Here is a 16,871-nt window from a genome sequence, read left to right on the forward strand (position 1 = left end):
AAGAGATATTTTCCAGCTTATACGGTATAGGAAACTTGCACTGTATTTCTGAACGATTTATTCTTTTCAGTGAAATTGTTTTCTTGTCCAGTATAACAGTGTGTAGTTTTACACCATGCTATAACTGAGAAACACAGTCTAATAAACAGAAGAAATGTTGTGTCTGCACTGTGTCTGCTTTATTGTAAACAGAGGTCACCTAGCAGTTTGGACATAGTTTGTATAACGTTCACAGGAAGACATTAAATGAAATGTCTTTCACTCCAGTTCACTGCCAAGCATGGAATAGAAGGTAAAATGCCCCCACATTGGGCTGTGGAGCAGTGGAACTGAGTTCTCTGGAGTGATGGATGCCCAACAAAGGCCTTTGGGTTGAGTTGGAGTTGTTTGTAATCCAGAATTAATCATCCAATATCAGTACTCCATTTATTCTCTTGTGGCTGAAAGCAAACAAACACAGCAGTCTTCTCACAGCAATTTTCTCTTTTGGGAGAGTAGAAACTGTTACTACAGCAAAGAGGGACAATAATGAAGCAGTGTAGATTGGTGAAGAATATCAGTGTCAGTGATGCTTTCCTGATGCTTTGTCTCATAGATCCCAATGAATTTGAGAAAATCTACGAGCCTCTGGACGTCCGTAGCAAAAAGATCCATGTGGTGGACAGCGGTTTGACTTTTAACCTCCCATACCCACTTATCCTGCGCCCTCAACGTGGCGTCGACCTCATCATCTCCTTTGACTTTTCAGCTCGGCCCGGAGACGCCAGCCCTCCGTTTAAGGTCAGAAGCGCTTCCTCTTTTTTTTACTTAATAAACAACAGACTCAGTCACATAAATCCTCTGTATTGAATCTGACCTTTTACCCCTTAATATTAAAGGTACAATATGCCATTTCGCCACCACAATGTAGTCGTTTATTACTTTTAATGAAATAAGTTATTATTTTACATCACACTCAGATTCATATATAAGACCAGCATGGTGGTGCTGCAGGTTGTGTTGGATCCTTGGATCACTGTCTGAGGGATGTGGTGTGATCTCCCTGTGTCTGTGTGGGTTTCTTCTGGGTGCTCCTCCCGCTATTATGGGTTATGCAAAATTCTTGATATCTGTGAGTGACTGGGTGAGTGTGTGAAATGGTCCACAGGTGTGAGTGGCTGGGTGAGTATATGAAAGACTAGGTGAGTGTGTCTAATTGTCCACAGGTGTAAGTGTGTGATACACTGGGTGGGTTGGTGAAATTATCCAAAGGTGTGAGTGAGTGACTGTGTGTGTGGAACAGTCCATAATGAATGCGTGGTGCCCTATGATGGAGTGCCCAATGTGGCCTTCTAGCATTCACTCAGTGATTTGTTTTGATGTTGCAAAAGAACAAGGAAAGATTAGCTCTGTGGTATGAATGAACCAGTTTACGCTCCATAGAACCTGTTTAAAACAGGTTTGGTAGAGAATCTTATTCATCCAGACCACTAGGTGTCAGTTTTGCCACTGTTTACTAATGTGAAGAATAGATATCTCCAAATGCGTTGTTAGCTACATAAATCTCATTTATCATATCCAGTAACACAATTCATCTTACTTTTGTATGATCATAGGAATGACATATTTATTTTATTGTGAGCAAACACTCGAGTGTCATCTAAAGCATAATTGCTTTGGGCCATTAGACTCCCACCAAAATTAAATCCCACCAAATTATCACACTTTTAATTAAACATTATTATACTGTTTAATCAATTTAAAATTTCAATCATTTAAATCATTCATGCATGTCCTTAAACAGTGCTTAGTCATGGGGCTGTTCTTCACAGAATTTGTTCTACAGTCATTGCATAAAGAAGGAAGTTGAACAGTTTTCGTAACCACTTCCTCACATAAGCAAGAGCTTAAGTGTCTATGTTGTTTCAGAAATCAAGCAGCTTTTATTTCTGGTACATTTAGACTAGGACTAAGACCATAGCCCTATCTCAGACATGAGGACAGCTGTTTTTTTCAGCTGATGTTTCACAGAAGCCCTCCTCGTTGTGTAAGATGCTCAGATAGTGGGTATCCTATGAGTCTTGCAGTTCACAATCCTACACAGAGTAAAAACATATAAATATAGTGAATAAACAGCTGTAAGTGGCAAAGTGCTGCAGCACCAGAAGAAGATATAATGTGAAATGAAAATAATGAAATACATTTTTAAACTTTATGTATGTAGCACCTTTCTAAGCCAAGACTGCACAATGCGACAATGCAATTTCAATAAATAAAACAATAAGTAACACAGCATAAGAAACCCCTGCTCCAAAAGGTCACAAACACTGGGCCATGGGCTAGTACCAGGGTGTGGGTGGTTTGATGCAAGCTCCTCAAGGGATATTAGCAGCATAATTTTTATTGTTATAAATTTCAAATCCATAAATTTCAAATCTGTGTGTGTGTGTGTGTGTGTGTGTGTGTGTGTGTGTGTGTGTGTGTGTGTGTGTGTGTGTGTGTGTGTGTGTCTGTGTGTCTGTGTGTCTGTGTGTCTGTGTGTCTGTGTGTCTGTGTGTCTGTGTGTCTGTGTGTCTGTGTGTGTGTCTGTGTGTCTGTCTGTGTGTCTGTCTGTGTGTGAGAGAGACTGTATATGCGACTTATTAGTTTCTGAACCTCTCTCCCACTGGAACAAAAGGACAAACCACTGGAGCTAAAATGATGAAGGATTCCACTGTTAAAGTAAAGCCCTGCTGTAGTGTCCCTAAAGACACTGTGGCCATTTCTGCCCATGTATGTGTGTAAGGCTTGGTTTTCTGCTTCAGCAGACATCAAAACCAGGCATTGCGGTATAAATAAACTTGACGCTAAATACACACTGCACTTGTCACTAACAGAGTTAACACCAGTCTGTGACCACCTTGTCTCTGAAAATCGGGCCTAGGGCTCATGTTAGCACCGAGTTAACATTGTTGTGCTGCTGTATGTTGTGGCTGTAATATAACAAATACATTTGACAGCAGAATATAACAACACCCCACACTATATCTTTCTCCACCAACCCCTGCTCTGACAAAAAAATTCTGAGATTGTGTCCAGTCTGCAGTCATAAAACCATGGGAATCCCTGCCCTGCCCTGTCCTGAGAGAGACAGTACCAATAAAACACAACAAAGAAAATCAGACAAGGGAAACCCACACTAGTAGCTCATAAGAGCCCATGGTGACGTTATGTGCCACAAACACATTTACAGTGTAGTTCCCTACACAGCATTCTTCTTTCTTTTTTCTTTTTTTTTTGCATCACAATGTCTGTAAGTGACATTTACTGCAGATATTATGGAAAAATATTCCTCTTTCCCTGTGCTCTGTGAATCAGGAGCTGCTGCTGGCTGAGAAATGGGCACGAATGAATCACCTGCCATTCCCCAAGATTGACGTAAGAGTGTTTGACCGAGAGGGGCTGAAGGAGTGCTATGTGTTTAAACCTACAAAAGGAGAAAAACACTGTCCCACAGTCATCCACTTTGTCTTGGCCAACATCCACTTCAGAAACTTCAAAGAACCAGGTCAGAAATGTTTGCGAATTTGTCTTTTACTACCGCTTATTTTTTGTACTTCTGCTTAAAAATGATGCAACATCAGCTTCATCACAAAGGGTAGGAATCAAGCACAGGTTTGCTGAGTTAGTGATCAGGTGAACTAGCCCAGCCAGGAATTGAACACACAGAAAAGAAACAGAAACAGGGTTGATAGCAGAAAGTGGGGATTAGAATAATCATGCACAGAATTACAGGATTTACAACCAAACAAGAATTGCCAGTGTGTAAGTGCTCTGAGTCTGAGCTTAAAGCTAAATCAAATAGTCCTTGACTGCATCCCAATTGTGTACTTAACTCTAATTCTAACTAGTTTTTGAGTATGTAAAAAAGCAATTTAAGTGTTCTCAAATATGAGAACAGCGCATAATTAAAACCGGTCAGTTTGTGAGTGTATTTTTAATGGACACTATTGTACGTACAGTGCATTTCGAAATGCAGAGGGAGAAGTTACACACGTCTGAAATATCTAGAGAGAGAATATTATGAGCTGGTTTACAGGAGTTGTTAGAGGGTAGAATAAGTAAATTAGGTGTTAGTATATACAATAATACCTTGACTTACGAGTTTAATTCATAGTTTGCTCATATTTCAAATTATATTTCCCCCATTAAAATCAACTGAAATGCCAAACCACACCAATTTTTTAAAATGTTTTTAAATAAGGGAAATTGACTTTATACATAATATATATATATATATATATATATATATATATATATATATATATATATATATAAATACATGATAAAAGAGAATGTAAATAAATAAACTGGTTCTATTAAGTGTATTTACCTTGAAGATCACACAAAGATGTTGACAGAGGTGGAGGAGGTTGGCGGGGGAGATTGGGGGAGTATTTCTTTTCGTGCTCGCTTAACTTACTCGCTACACACTTAATGTGATGACAGAGATGCTTTCACGGTAAGTTATCCAAGTGAACTCAACCCTTGTTGGGCCAGCTAGGAGTGGGAGGCGTCATAAAGCTAAAAATCAACCAGGTGACGTCTTGTATCTCTGAAAATTCGTAAGTTGATTCACTAGTAAGTCATGGTTTCACTGTAGTATACTTCTTAAAGTATAAGTGCGTAATACCCAACTGGGACACCTTGACTGGAGCTGGGGTCAGGCTTAGACCTAAAACTCTGGTGATAGAGACTGTTTATTTAAACCAACACTAGGTAGTAGTTTTACCTTAAAATTACAGGTTCAAAATCATTGTGATGCTCCACTGAGCTGTAATAGGGAGAATAGAGCCTCTGTTTTTGCTACTCTAGGCTCAGCACTGCAGAAATTGTACTATGTAGCTTTAGAAGGAGGATAGGAAACCACACTCACACTCAAACTTGATTTCAGGAGAGTGATGTAAATGAGAATGACACTCTGCAACTGTAGGGGGGACTAGAAAAAAAATACCAATCTTACCTAATGTTTCTTTAACTCATATATTTTTAAATTAATTTATTAAAATAATAATTTTTTTTTATCTAGAAGACTGTTGTGCTAGCGTCAGCTAAACTGGTGTGTTTTCAGAGGCTTTGTATTTGAGGCAGACCAACATTACTGTAAACAATAAGCAGAGGCAAACGGAGCCTGAGGACATGCCCCGCAGACGCGTGGGGACATGTTTCTTTTGGGTTTGCAAAGTTAAAGCTCTCCAAAAGGTGTATGAGAGGGGTTTTTGATAACAACACTTTTAGTTAAGGTTAAAAAGAAACACCTCATATAGTTTCCTACACTGTTAGATGAGTAAAATATGTATTTAAAAAATATAATTAGAATTAACACCCTTAACCTCTGCCTTCCATGTCTCTTCTCTTAAAGGAGTGCCTAGACAGACGGATAAGGAGAAGGAGTTTGGTGACTTTGACATTTTTGATGATCCTGCGACTCCTTATTCTACCTTTAATTTCCAGTACTCCAACCAGGCTTTCAAACAGCTGCACGATCTGATGGAGTTTAACACACGTAACAACCTCGAGGTTTGAGCTTTTCCACTTTTCATGAGACATAACATATTTCTTAAAAGTAGAATAATGGATGTTGAATAAATGTGATTACTTTGTCTTAAGGCAGAAAGGTTTGGCAACAGGTAGAGTCGCTGTAACACAGCTCCTGGTCCAGGGGTGAGGGGTTCAATCCCTGCCTCAGGTCACTGCTGACTGGGAGAAGTTTAGTGTGTTCTCTTAGTGTCTGCATGGGTTTCTTCCCACAGCTCAAAAACACATGTTATGTCCCGGAGTGGTTTTATTCCCCCACTGAGCTTCTGGAGTGGGCTTAGTGAGCTTTTATTTCTACATGGAGTATACATATCGACCTTTATTCGCCCCATGGAGCTTGTGGAGCAAACTGAGTGAGGCTTAATCTCTCTTCAAGTCATCAACAAATAATTTTTGATTGATTATTGCCACTGAGTAGGTTGAATCGGTTTTAAAAAAAATAATATATATATATATTGAATGAAGCATATACAACCACTCTTTATTTTACGACCTGTTCTAATAAAATGTGAATGGCAGTGTGTCGTATTTTAGCATCATGAAATTACATGATCATTTGATTTTCTTCTTGTGATGTCCATTTTCAGGCTCAGAGGAAGAGCTTTGTGTGCTTTATTTGACAGGGTCAGATGAAATATTGCATGAAACTTAATAGATGTAAAATTTCATGCCTTCATTTGAAACACAGGATATTTCCCATGAGTCTAAATTACACTCATGGAGGTCTAATGAGGAGGATATACATTTTTACGGAAATATCAGTAACACTTGTGTGACAAAAGCTTTGGGCAGAACTAGACTTGCCCGGTCTTATTTAAAGTGAAGAAAGTGGGCGAAGTTTGAAGAGTTAAAACAATCTCCTCTTTCTTTGTATTGTGTTGCAGATAATAAAAGAGGCCATCAAAGAGAGCATACTACAGAGGAGGGAGAATCCGTCTCGCTGTGCAGTTTCCCTCTCGCTGAATGAGATTGAGAACAAAAGATTCCTGAAACGTGACAACAGCATAAAAAAAGACTCTTTGAAGAGATAACCCAAGAAAAAAGCTGAGTCACAGCTGTAGTGGGCTTTTACTGGACGATACATGACGAAAAACTGGATTCACACCTTTTAGGACACCATGTTGTTTCCTGAACACTGTCACATACACACTTTCTTACATACTTTATTTGTTTATTGCGGTGCATAGTCATTGCTTGGCATTAACAGATGTTTGCAGGACTTTGCACATCTGTGTGAGGGCATTAAGGACTGTTTTTTGTGTCTATGTGGCTACACAAGGAGGTTTGAGGAAATCATACATAACAGTCAATACATATATGCCCCATATATGCTGTGTCCCAATTGTAAACTAAACACTAATTGTGTAAACTGGAGAACAGAGTATATTCAGAAATGCCGACATGCTGTAACAGACTCTACCTTTCTGGGAAGCCTTGAGAAGTCTTTTCACTACATGTTCAAACATTGCTATTAGGATCTGATGCCATTCAGCCACAAGAGAATTACAGAGGTCAGGCTTAGGTGATGGATGAATAGATTTGGATCACACGCACCACTTCAACTCATCGAAAAGATACGATATAGAGCTCTGTCACTCCAGAGAACTCCAGTTCCACTGCTCCACAGCCCAAATGCTGTCGTCTGGGAGTTTGACACTTTATATAGCTTAGTTTATTGTTGCTGTCCAATTAAAAACATTTATCTCCAAAATAGCAACTTTACAGGAGGAAAAAACCCTTTTTAAATTTAAATGGAAAAAGATTTGACTTCTATTGGTCCATTCATCATGAAATATTTACACACTGTGAAAAACAGCAGCTGTATTCAAACGATGTAGTAAACTGAAAATAGAATAAAATGGAGATACATGCATTTAACTGGACAGCAACAATACAGAATACAGTTCTGTGCAAAAAATCAGAGCAACCCAAAACACGTTCAGTCCCTCATTCAGCTGTGTTTTATTTGCAATTGTTCTTCAATTCCTTTTCTCAGTTAGGTCTTCTCATCTCCATGAGCTGTTCTTTCAGTGGATGTGAGAGAGTGAAGCTTGATGTTTTAAAGGAATCCTGGTTTCTCTAGAGCTTATATTCACTTTTCGAACTTTGGTTTTGAAAAGTAATTTGGTCATCTCCATTCACCAATGAGCTGTAATGGGGAGATTAGAGCCTCTGTCGTGGCTACTGCAGGTCCAGCACTGCAGAAACTCCACTATGTAACTTCAGGAGGAGGGTAGGTAACCATCTCTCCACCCTACCCCTTGACTTACTAAATCTTACCTAGTGTTCATTTAGTCACCTCAGAAATATTTCCTGGAACATGACAGATTTGTACGTAAAGGGAAAGTCACAGTTCTCCCTGGTTGTTTACATTCTGAGGCTAAGCATCTGTTAAGGTGGAACGGTGGGTAAGGTGGAACGGTGGGTGGGAGAAAAACGGCAGTTGTTTGTACGTGGCCAAAGTGTAACTTGTCTGTAAGTTTTTATTCACTGTTTTAATTACCACAGAAACTCATTTGTAACTTGAGTTGTTTAGTTTTGTAGCACTTTCACAAATGGAGTTCACCGTCTCCCGAGTTTGGAGATATTTCCAACTTAACACAGGCATTCGAAACAGCTAAAATAAGTCAATATTACCCACCTATGGAGCAAGAATAGAGCAATATACCTAGATGCCTCTGCCAGAGAGAGAGCAAATGGTGAGGAAACATCTGAATTTTATAAAGTGTTTTGATTACAATCATGAACTACACCTTTTAATGGTGGTTTTGACTGGAAAATAAGTAAATAAAGGGTGGTCTCTGACTTCTGCACAGTGCTGTGTACAGTATTAGTGTTTAGTACATGGTTGGTACACAGCTGTAATAAGTTTATTATTGTTTACAGCACTAAAACCATGGGATTCATTTTGTAGCATGCAGTTATTCTGCTGTGACCTGGATTCTGAAGAAAAGAAAGCAAAGGTATTTGAAAAAGGATAGAATTACTCTGTGCCCCAAAGGGATGACTGGGAGAAAGAAAAGCACCGCCCCGGTTAGGGATGGGTTGAGAGTGATGGCGTGATGTGGCATGTTTAATACACATCACTTACTCTGCTCTCTCCATGACTCCCTGTTCACTGCCATTACACCTACATTCCTCCTAACACAGCGCCCTCTGTAGGTCAGACATATTGTTGACACCATCAGCCGCCCCGGAACTGTAAATGCCCATCTGCTTATCTTGATTTAACTGTATGATTATTAACTTAATATCCCTGTTTTTATGAAATGTACATGTTTTATACTGTAGACCAGTTCTGAATGCCATTGTACATGTATCCTTATTAGCAAAGCAATTAATCTTATTTATGAATCAATATTATTATATTATCTGTTCTATATGTGTAATAATTGAATTCTGTATTTGATTTTATGACTATATTTGTATATTTTATGATTATCACATTAATAGATTAAACACACGTGTTCAAAATTGTGTGTGTGTGTTTTTTCTGTCACACAGTCTGTATCTGAGAACAATTTAATGAAAAGTTTTAGGGAGTTGGCTGCAATAAAAGCTAGTTTTCTGGGAAAGCCCTATATTTTGGAACATTTCTGTGCAGATTTTATTGCGTTCATCCATAAGAGCATTAGTGAGGTCAAGTGACTTTCTGGATCACAAACACAACTCCAGAACAAATATTCAATAAAGAAGTCAATTAGATGAATAACTAGGATATTGGCCCTTTAAAACTGCACAGAATAGCAGAAGGTCATAAGTTACACTACAGCATTTAAAACATTTTAGTGCACCAACTGTGTTTGGTAGATTATTTCTTTGTTGTAACAATGCTTCTTGGCAATAAATCGTATACCTTTGGAAAGCCTGTTAATTTCCTTTTTAAATTGTGCCACATTTGTAAAGTACATGCATTTGTGGGATGAACAGCAGAGATGAGTATGTGGGTTACACCCATGAAAAGCTTGCCAAGTCCATACATTTTACAATTTTCCTTACATTTTGTGCTATTTTTATATAGTACACTACACGTGGGACAGTCTTGTTATAGTCATGGGTTTTTTTTAGATTGGAAACCTGAAAAACAAGGTTTTGGCTCCGCCCCGTGGTTAAAGTCCGGTAGTGCAGGATGATAAAGTTTGATTCACTATTCAGAATCGATTCTTTCAGTGAACCAAACTATCATTTAAACTAATTCATATTTACTATGGCGTGAAACGACTATTAAGCACTCAGCTAATTCGATACATTTCATGTCTCCCAAATAAAGATCGTTATTTTGCATTTACCAATCAAACCCTTTATTGAATCAGTTTTAAGTAACTTTCAATAATGGTGTTTGATGTACATTTTAGGCATAATTTATACATAAGATATTAAATAAATGACTTCCAACCCACATATTATTGACTGTTTTCCATCCTTGATTCATACAATGAACTTGAATGAACATGAAAAAATAATGTCTAATTTTCAGATTTTTTTGATTAACTCTATTAATAACATTATGTTTTGTGTTTAGCTTGTAATATCAGTAAATAAAAAAAACTGTTTTATGTCTCTCCCAATATTTTGGTCAACTCTGTTTCTTCTGTTTTGAAACCACAAAAGTCTGCGGTGTTCTAATAAAAAATCATGTGACCTGCACCCAGTAATGTCACTTATTTTGGTGGGCATCTGTTATAGCAATAATCTGATTTTTGAGACACTTTGAAAATAAAGAGATAATATCCGCAGAAGGAAGCTAAACGTGTAGTTTTTCCAAGGTATGGATGTTGTGTTCGTATTTCGCCATCTAGCGGCGACAGAATGCAACAAGTGCAGCATTTAAGGGGAAAGAGAAAATCCAAATGAATCATTGCCTATCCTTTGCTCTGAATTTTTTTCACTCGTATTTTGGCATCTGAATTTGATCTATCGAATTTGAGTAACTTCGAAATATACAGTTTGATTTTTTTTATCTGAATTTATTAACCTTGAATAATAACAGTGAAAACGTGTTCTTGAAAATTCACTAGTTCAATTCAAGAGCAATTATATTCAGATGCATAATTGCGAAGAAAAATATTCAGTGCCACAAATTCAGAGGTGGAAATCTAAAGACTTGAATTCAAAAGCAGCAAAATTTCAGTGCAAAAACTCAAAGGTGATAATGTTTCAAACTCTGATGAGACAGATTTGCTTCCATACATCTTCTGAATGTCAGTGAAGCATGTCATGCTTCTACTTTCATTATTTTGTACAGAATGTTGAGGATGCACCAATAGTAGATTAATTATTAGCTGAATTTGTTATTGTGATATTGCAATAAATCACCGTTTTTGTTTTAACAAATTATAATCTGAACAATAAAAACTATTCTGTCTGGACATGAGCCGTGGGGCTATTTACGGGTTTGCTCAGCGGACCAATCCTGCTTTAGGGTGAGATAAAGACCGCTCACTAAATTAACATACAGATGGAGAAATGTGGAAGTATGGAAATGTAGAATTGTGGAAATACAGAAATACACGTAGAGGGGTAATAATACAGAAAAAAATACTGAACAGGATAAGTGGTTACAGACAGTGAATGAATGTAGAAATAAAAATCAATTCAAGACATTTTATTTCTTATGCACAATTTCATGAAAAATATACAGTATGTAGTCATTTGTATATTTATTTTTGTAATATATTATTTATTTGTTCATTTTTCATTCTCCTTATATTTCTGTGTTCCTGTCCTGACATTTAACCTGAGGTACCTGTTCAACTGCATTTTACAATATCCAAAATGAAAAAATATCCACTGCCTCTCTTCAGTTTACTTCAAAAGCCATTCCCCCAACACATGACCTCACACTGCCAGACTACAGCTGGAGGAGTCCCAGAGTGAGAAAAAGAGAGAGGGAACACTGACTAAATGAGCATGGTTAATTTTTCTTCTACTCTATGTTAAGTTGTGAAATAACCATTACCATGGGACTGAGTGGAAGGACAAGAAACTGGGTCTGCCAATCACTGGATCACTCCAAGTTATTTGCACCCCAAGCGGATAAGTTTATTATATTTACTCCGCACACAAGAATAACAAAGTAAAAGAAAAAAAAGATACAAAAAAGAAAATAATAATAAAATATGCATATAGTGACATGCACTGGTTTCACAGCAGTCAGTAAGTTAAGGTTTGCAACTACTAGATTATTTCAAAACCTATAGCCCATAGACCTCTAGGACAGCTCTTTCCAGCCCCATCCCCTAATAACTCTACTCTTTTCCACTTTATAGGTTTTAGCCCCACCCCTATTTAGCCTGAGCCAAACCATTCTCCTCCTCCAGGTGGGACATCCTTGAAACTATGAATTCCTATTATCTAAATACACAAGATCTAATCAATTAAAAAAACGGTATATACCGGTATGTTTGTTAATGATAGATGTGTTTCTCCAGCAAATGTAGAAGATGAATATACTAAGCGCTGTCTTATCAAAAACTTTATTAGGGTAAAATTCCCCTCAGTGTCAGGAACACTGCATCTACAGAAGTGAAAGAGAAAGCAGATGGGAGCAGTGTCAACAAATATTACAGCCGTCAAAACATTTGACTCCTACTCTTTCGGTTTCAAACACCTCCAACTCATAAACACTTTCAGCATTTAAAGTCCGTTCTTTTCTCGTCAGTTTTTAAAGACCATCCGCTTCTAAACACCTTCAGCTTCTAAAGACCATCAGCTTCAAAAGACCATCAGCTTCTAAAGACCATCAGCTTCAGTTGTCATTTACTAAACACTGGGGATTTTTTGCCAAGCTGCAGAAAGTAGGTTTTACATTACAATTTTTGAAAATAGATAGGTATTTATTTAATATATTTTATAGTGTATTTCAATCTGAAAAAAATTGCAAAACTATTTTGATATTTTGTTCCGCATCAGGGTGGCACGGTGGCGCAGCAGGTAGTGTCGCAGTCACACAGCTCCAGGGACCAGGAGGTTGTGGGTTTGATTCCCGCGCTGGGTGACTGTCTGTGTTGTCCGCGTGGGTTTCCTCCGGGTGCTCTGGTTTCCTCCCACAGTCCAAAAACACACGTTGGTAGGTGGATTGGTGACTCAAAAGTGTGTGTCTGTGTGTTGCCCTGTGAAGGACTGGCGCCCCCTCCAGGGTGTATTCCCGCCTTGCGCCCAATGATTCCAGGTAGGCTCTGGACCCACTGCGACCCTGAACTGGATAAGGGTTACAGATAATGAATGTTCTGCATCATTTATTTGCACCTTTCCAATTTCTGCATATGTGGCACACAGATATTTCAAATAAAACATTTAATTTATTTAATTAATATAGGCTAACAGGAATAAAAAATGCAGCTTTTAAATATCACTCCATTTATTGAGGTTACACATTTACTGAAAACCTTTGAAAATCATTGTCGCCTTTATAGAGTTGTTTAATTAGGATACATTAGAAGGTAATTTAGCATGAACTACCCTTTTCAGGTCTTGCCAAAGCATTTCAGTTAGATACAAGTCAGGACTTTGTCTTGGCCACTCCAGAACCTTTATTTTGTTCCTTTTGAGCCATTTAGAGGTGGATCACTGTTCTGCTGCATGGCTCAACTCTCAAACAGATTGGTAGATATTGTCTTTCAGGATTTTCTGACAGAGAGCAGAATTCATTTATCTATCTAATATATCTCGTTGTCCAGGTCCTGCAGAATCAAAGCAGCCCTATACCATCACACTACCACCACTATATTTGACTGTGGATGTGAGGAACTTATATGAAAGACAGTGTTAGTTTTACACCAAATGTATGGAGAACCACGTCTTTTAGAAATGTCCACCTTTACCTCCTCAGTCCACAGAATATTGTTCAAAAATTTGGGGAGGTCACCTTAATATTTTTTTGGCAAATTTGAGACCAGCCTCTGGGTTCCCTATGTCAGGACAGGTTTGCACTTTGTAACTCTCTTGTGGATTCCAGTTCTTTGCCCATGCAGTGTCTTTCTTTAGGTGGACTGGTAGATTTATTTTTCTTTGTCAGTTGTAGTTTGTGAAAAGCTTTATTTAGTAGCTAATGGGACAATAACCTTCATATAGAGCCAGGGAGGACAACATTTCTCCTTCGATAGATGAAATAATCCTTTACTTGGTTTATTTTGTTTTAAAATTAGTTTAAAAAATGCAATAGTGACAAATATGCAAAAATAGAAGGGATTAGGAAAGGGCAAATACTGTCATTGCACTGTAACACATTTTATTTTTATTATTCTGTGTTTAAAAAGAATCCCTCAGTTACAGGAAGACCACACACTCCTGAATGATGAAGAGGCTACAAAACATTCTGGTAAGTAAATCTGTTTATTACTCAAACATATGAAATTATATATTCTTTAGCACTTCTTAATGTCACCATACTGAGGTCAATAGATTCAAGGGGGCTTAGTTTAAGTAATTAGTGGGAGTAATTAACATAAAATTCAGTTAAAGACTGTAGTCAATCTGTTTTTCCTTCAGAATTTCACCTTGTTCTTTATAATATATAAAAGTAATGGGGATAATTTAAACTTAGAAATTGGAATGATTATTTACTGAAACTGCTGTAAAACTGCTCACAGAAACTCAACCAGACAGTAAACTTGGTTTTACCAAGAAACACTTTCAAATCCTAGACTCACTGTTTTCATGTCACACATCTGATATTAATCTGTACTCACCTGGTATGAATCATGTTCATGTATACTTTGCTTATTATGAACTACATATTTATTAATCTACACCTTTTTTAAACATAAACAGAGAATCTGAATTTTGAATTCTGAACTGTAATTATCTAAAAGAGTTTAGACCATTTGACATATATATCATTATCTTGTGCTTCTGAATTTGTGAAGAGTTTGATTATACAACAACTAGTCCTACAGGTTTAACTTTCTGGGAAACACCTTGTCCTCACACAACTGATAGTCCAGTTCATTCAATCCACAAATGCCTTACAGTCTGTTGATCTCTAAGCAACAAGAATGTGTTCTCCATTTTGTGATGATCAAAATCCCCTTATAAACAAATACAAATGTGTAGAGTCATGCGTTCTCATGATTAAATAATCTGTAATTTCCTGATTACGCAAATGATTTTGCAGCTTTGTATTGTCAACAATGTCAGACATTTCTGTGTTTTGCAGATTATTAAAACAACTTTTACACGCTGAAATACTTCCAATACTAACAGCTGTCTGCACTTGAACCGGCCAATGTTAAATAAGGAAGCTGATAACAGTCATAAAATATAATAATTATATTATTTCCAGAAAGTTGCAACAAAATACAATGATGTGCAAAGCACTTAAACCCTACATTTTGTTTAACATATTACAAAGACAACATTTTTAATGTTGAAATTCAAAATGGGCAAATTTTGAAAAAAAAAATGTTGAAATATTATATTTGTTCTACTTTCATTTACAGAGTTTAAATGACTGTACACTGTCACATTATTTACATTTTGTTAAGTGTCCGAAATGTTCTGGAATTGGGGTTTGTACTTGTATTTTCAGACATTCCACCCTGCAAAAATTAATTTCAGAGTAGCCTTAAGACCCAAAGAAATAAATGGTTAGACTTTGCATTGCCCTCATAATTGCCAGGTTAATTTCATGTTTTCCTCCTAAATTTTTATTTGCAATAATAATAATAATAATAATAATAATAATAATAATAATCGCCTTGTGCCCAATGATTCCAAGTAGGCTCTGGACTCTGGACTGAATAAGCGGTTACAGATAATGAATAAATGATAATAATAATAATAATAATAATAATAATAATAATAATAATAATAATAATAATAATAATAATACAATTATATTCCTAATAATAAATAACACATATCCAGTTTCATAAAATTTTTCTTTCTGCATTAGGGGAGGTTGTTTGTGAATCTGAAGGGTCCACAGGGACAAGCATGTAAACATCAATCGAACAATGTGCCAGGTCCACCTCCTCCACCACCCCCACCATCACCATTACCACCAGAGCCACCCTTCTTTCCACCAGTGGGCCCAAGGTTTGATCCATGGCCTTATGCAGGGTCTGCATATGGAAGCAATGCCCCCTTTAGCCATTATAATGGTTATGGACACCATTTGCTTGGTTATGGGCAGAAGCACAAGCTTGGTCACTGGCATGTACAAGGACCATTTCACCATCATGGACAAGGTGAACATTAGTAGAAAAAGCAAAGCCAAGGTGAGAACACTAAGACTTACTAAATATTAATGAAACTACCATGTCCTGAAGAAGAATGATTAGCTGGATCATAACAGAGTAATCAGTGATTTATAAAAATAACCGACATGTATGTGATAAAAATTGATAAAACACAAGTGGCAGTTTTTGTTTTCTTGCATAATTTCAGAGATCAGAGGCTCAGCAGTGACTCCCACCAGACTGGATAAAGACACTCCACATATGAACTCAAAGCCTATCCTCTACTCTGACAGTGCTTTAACAATTTCCTTTTTCCTATATTGTCACTGTGCAATTAAAAACATCATTGTCTTTCATTCATTTGAACACAGCAGCTGTCCTTCACATTGTGTAAAATTTCATGATGAATGGACCAATAGAAATGCTCCAAAATTACTTGGAATATACTTGGAAATCTATTTGCACTGGCTTCCATTATACTTTAAGAAAGGTTTTTCCTCCTGTAAATTTACTATTTTGGAAGATACATGTTTTTCATTGGAGAGTGACGATATGTAAAACTGAATATCTATAATTTAGTGCAGAATAACCCATAACATCTATTTATAAAAAACGTTTACTGAAGAAAACTTTAAATTATTAATGAAAATCATCTGTATGTATGTAATTTTAATTTTACTAAATGTATATTTCTAAAATGTTCATTTTTTAAGCTTACATTTTTATCTTAATCACTCTCTTTGTACATAGCCCTGTAATATTTAAACAGCCAATCATTCATTAATCTTTACAGTAAAATCACCTGCAGCACCAAAATGTTACACCGATTATTAAATCTATATTTAAGAATGTCTCACATATAATACATTATTTTTGAATTATTGTATTTTTTCTTGTCTCCTTGGTATATAGTATTTGGAACATACATTTATGGTACCTACAATGGTACATATACAATGTAAGTTTTTCAGAAAATGTAAGGAAGTCTCTCAGTCCCCAAACTGGCAATTAACACAGAAAAAAACAAACATAAGAATAGGCTCTCTATTGGCTATTCTGCTAATGCAATTTATACAGTCATGGATATTTAAAATAGCTATATTCACAATATTTTGTGTACAGATAGTTGTGACT

The 16,871-nt window shown here is 36.8% G+C and overlaps 1 protein-coding gene and 1 long non-coding RNA gene across 3 annotated transcripts in view; both read left to right on the forward strand.

Moving 5' to 3' along the window:
• pla2g4aa (phospholipase A2, group IVAa (cytosolic, calcium-dependent)) overlaps positions 1-9,017 on the forward strand; it is a 32,086-nt gene extending 23,069 nt beyond the window's left edge. The window contains exons 15-18 of the mRNA XM_066661769.1: positions 596-780; positions 3,337-3,526; positions 5,381-5,538; positions 6,441-9,017. Of these exons, the coding sequence (XP_066517866.1) occupies positions 596-780; positions 3,337-3,526; positions 5,381-5,538; positions 6,441-6,587 (680 nt within the window). The 3' untranslated portion in view covers positions 6,588-9,017. The remainder of the gene's footprint in view (positions 1-595; positions 781-3,336; positions 3,527-5,380; positions 5,539-6,440) is intronic.
• A 3,171-nt stretch (positions 9,018-12,188) lies between these two features.
• On the forward strand, positions 12,189-16,502 carry LOC136691278 (uncharacterized). Of its 2 annotated transcripts, none has more exons than XR_010801900.1 (5): positions 12,189-12,353; positions 12,469-12,727; positions 13,815-13,876; positions 15,452-15,776; positions 15,946-16,502. It is a non-coding gene; the product is annotated as an uncharacterized lncRNA (long non-coding RNA). The 2 variants fall into 2 exon arrangements; XR_010801882.1 differs by having other exon boundaries at positions 12,469-12,625.
• Positions 16,503-16,871: the final 369 nt, after the last annotated feature.

The sequence above is a fragment of the Hoplias malabaricus genome, chromosome 1 (assembly GCF_029633855.1).
Source record: "Hoplias malabaricus isolate fHopMal1 chromosome 1, fHopMal1.hap1, whole genome shotgun sequence".
NCBI lineage: Eukaryota > Metazoa > Chordata > Actinopteri > Characiformes > Erythrinidae > Hoplias > Hoplias malabaricus.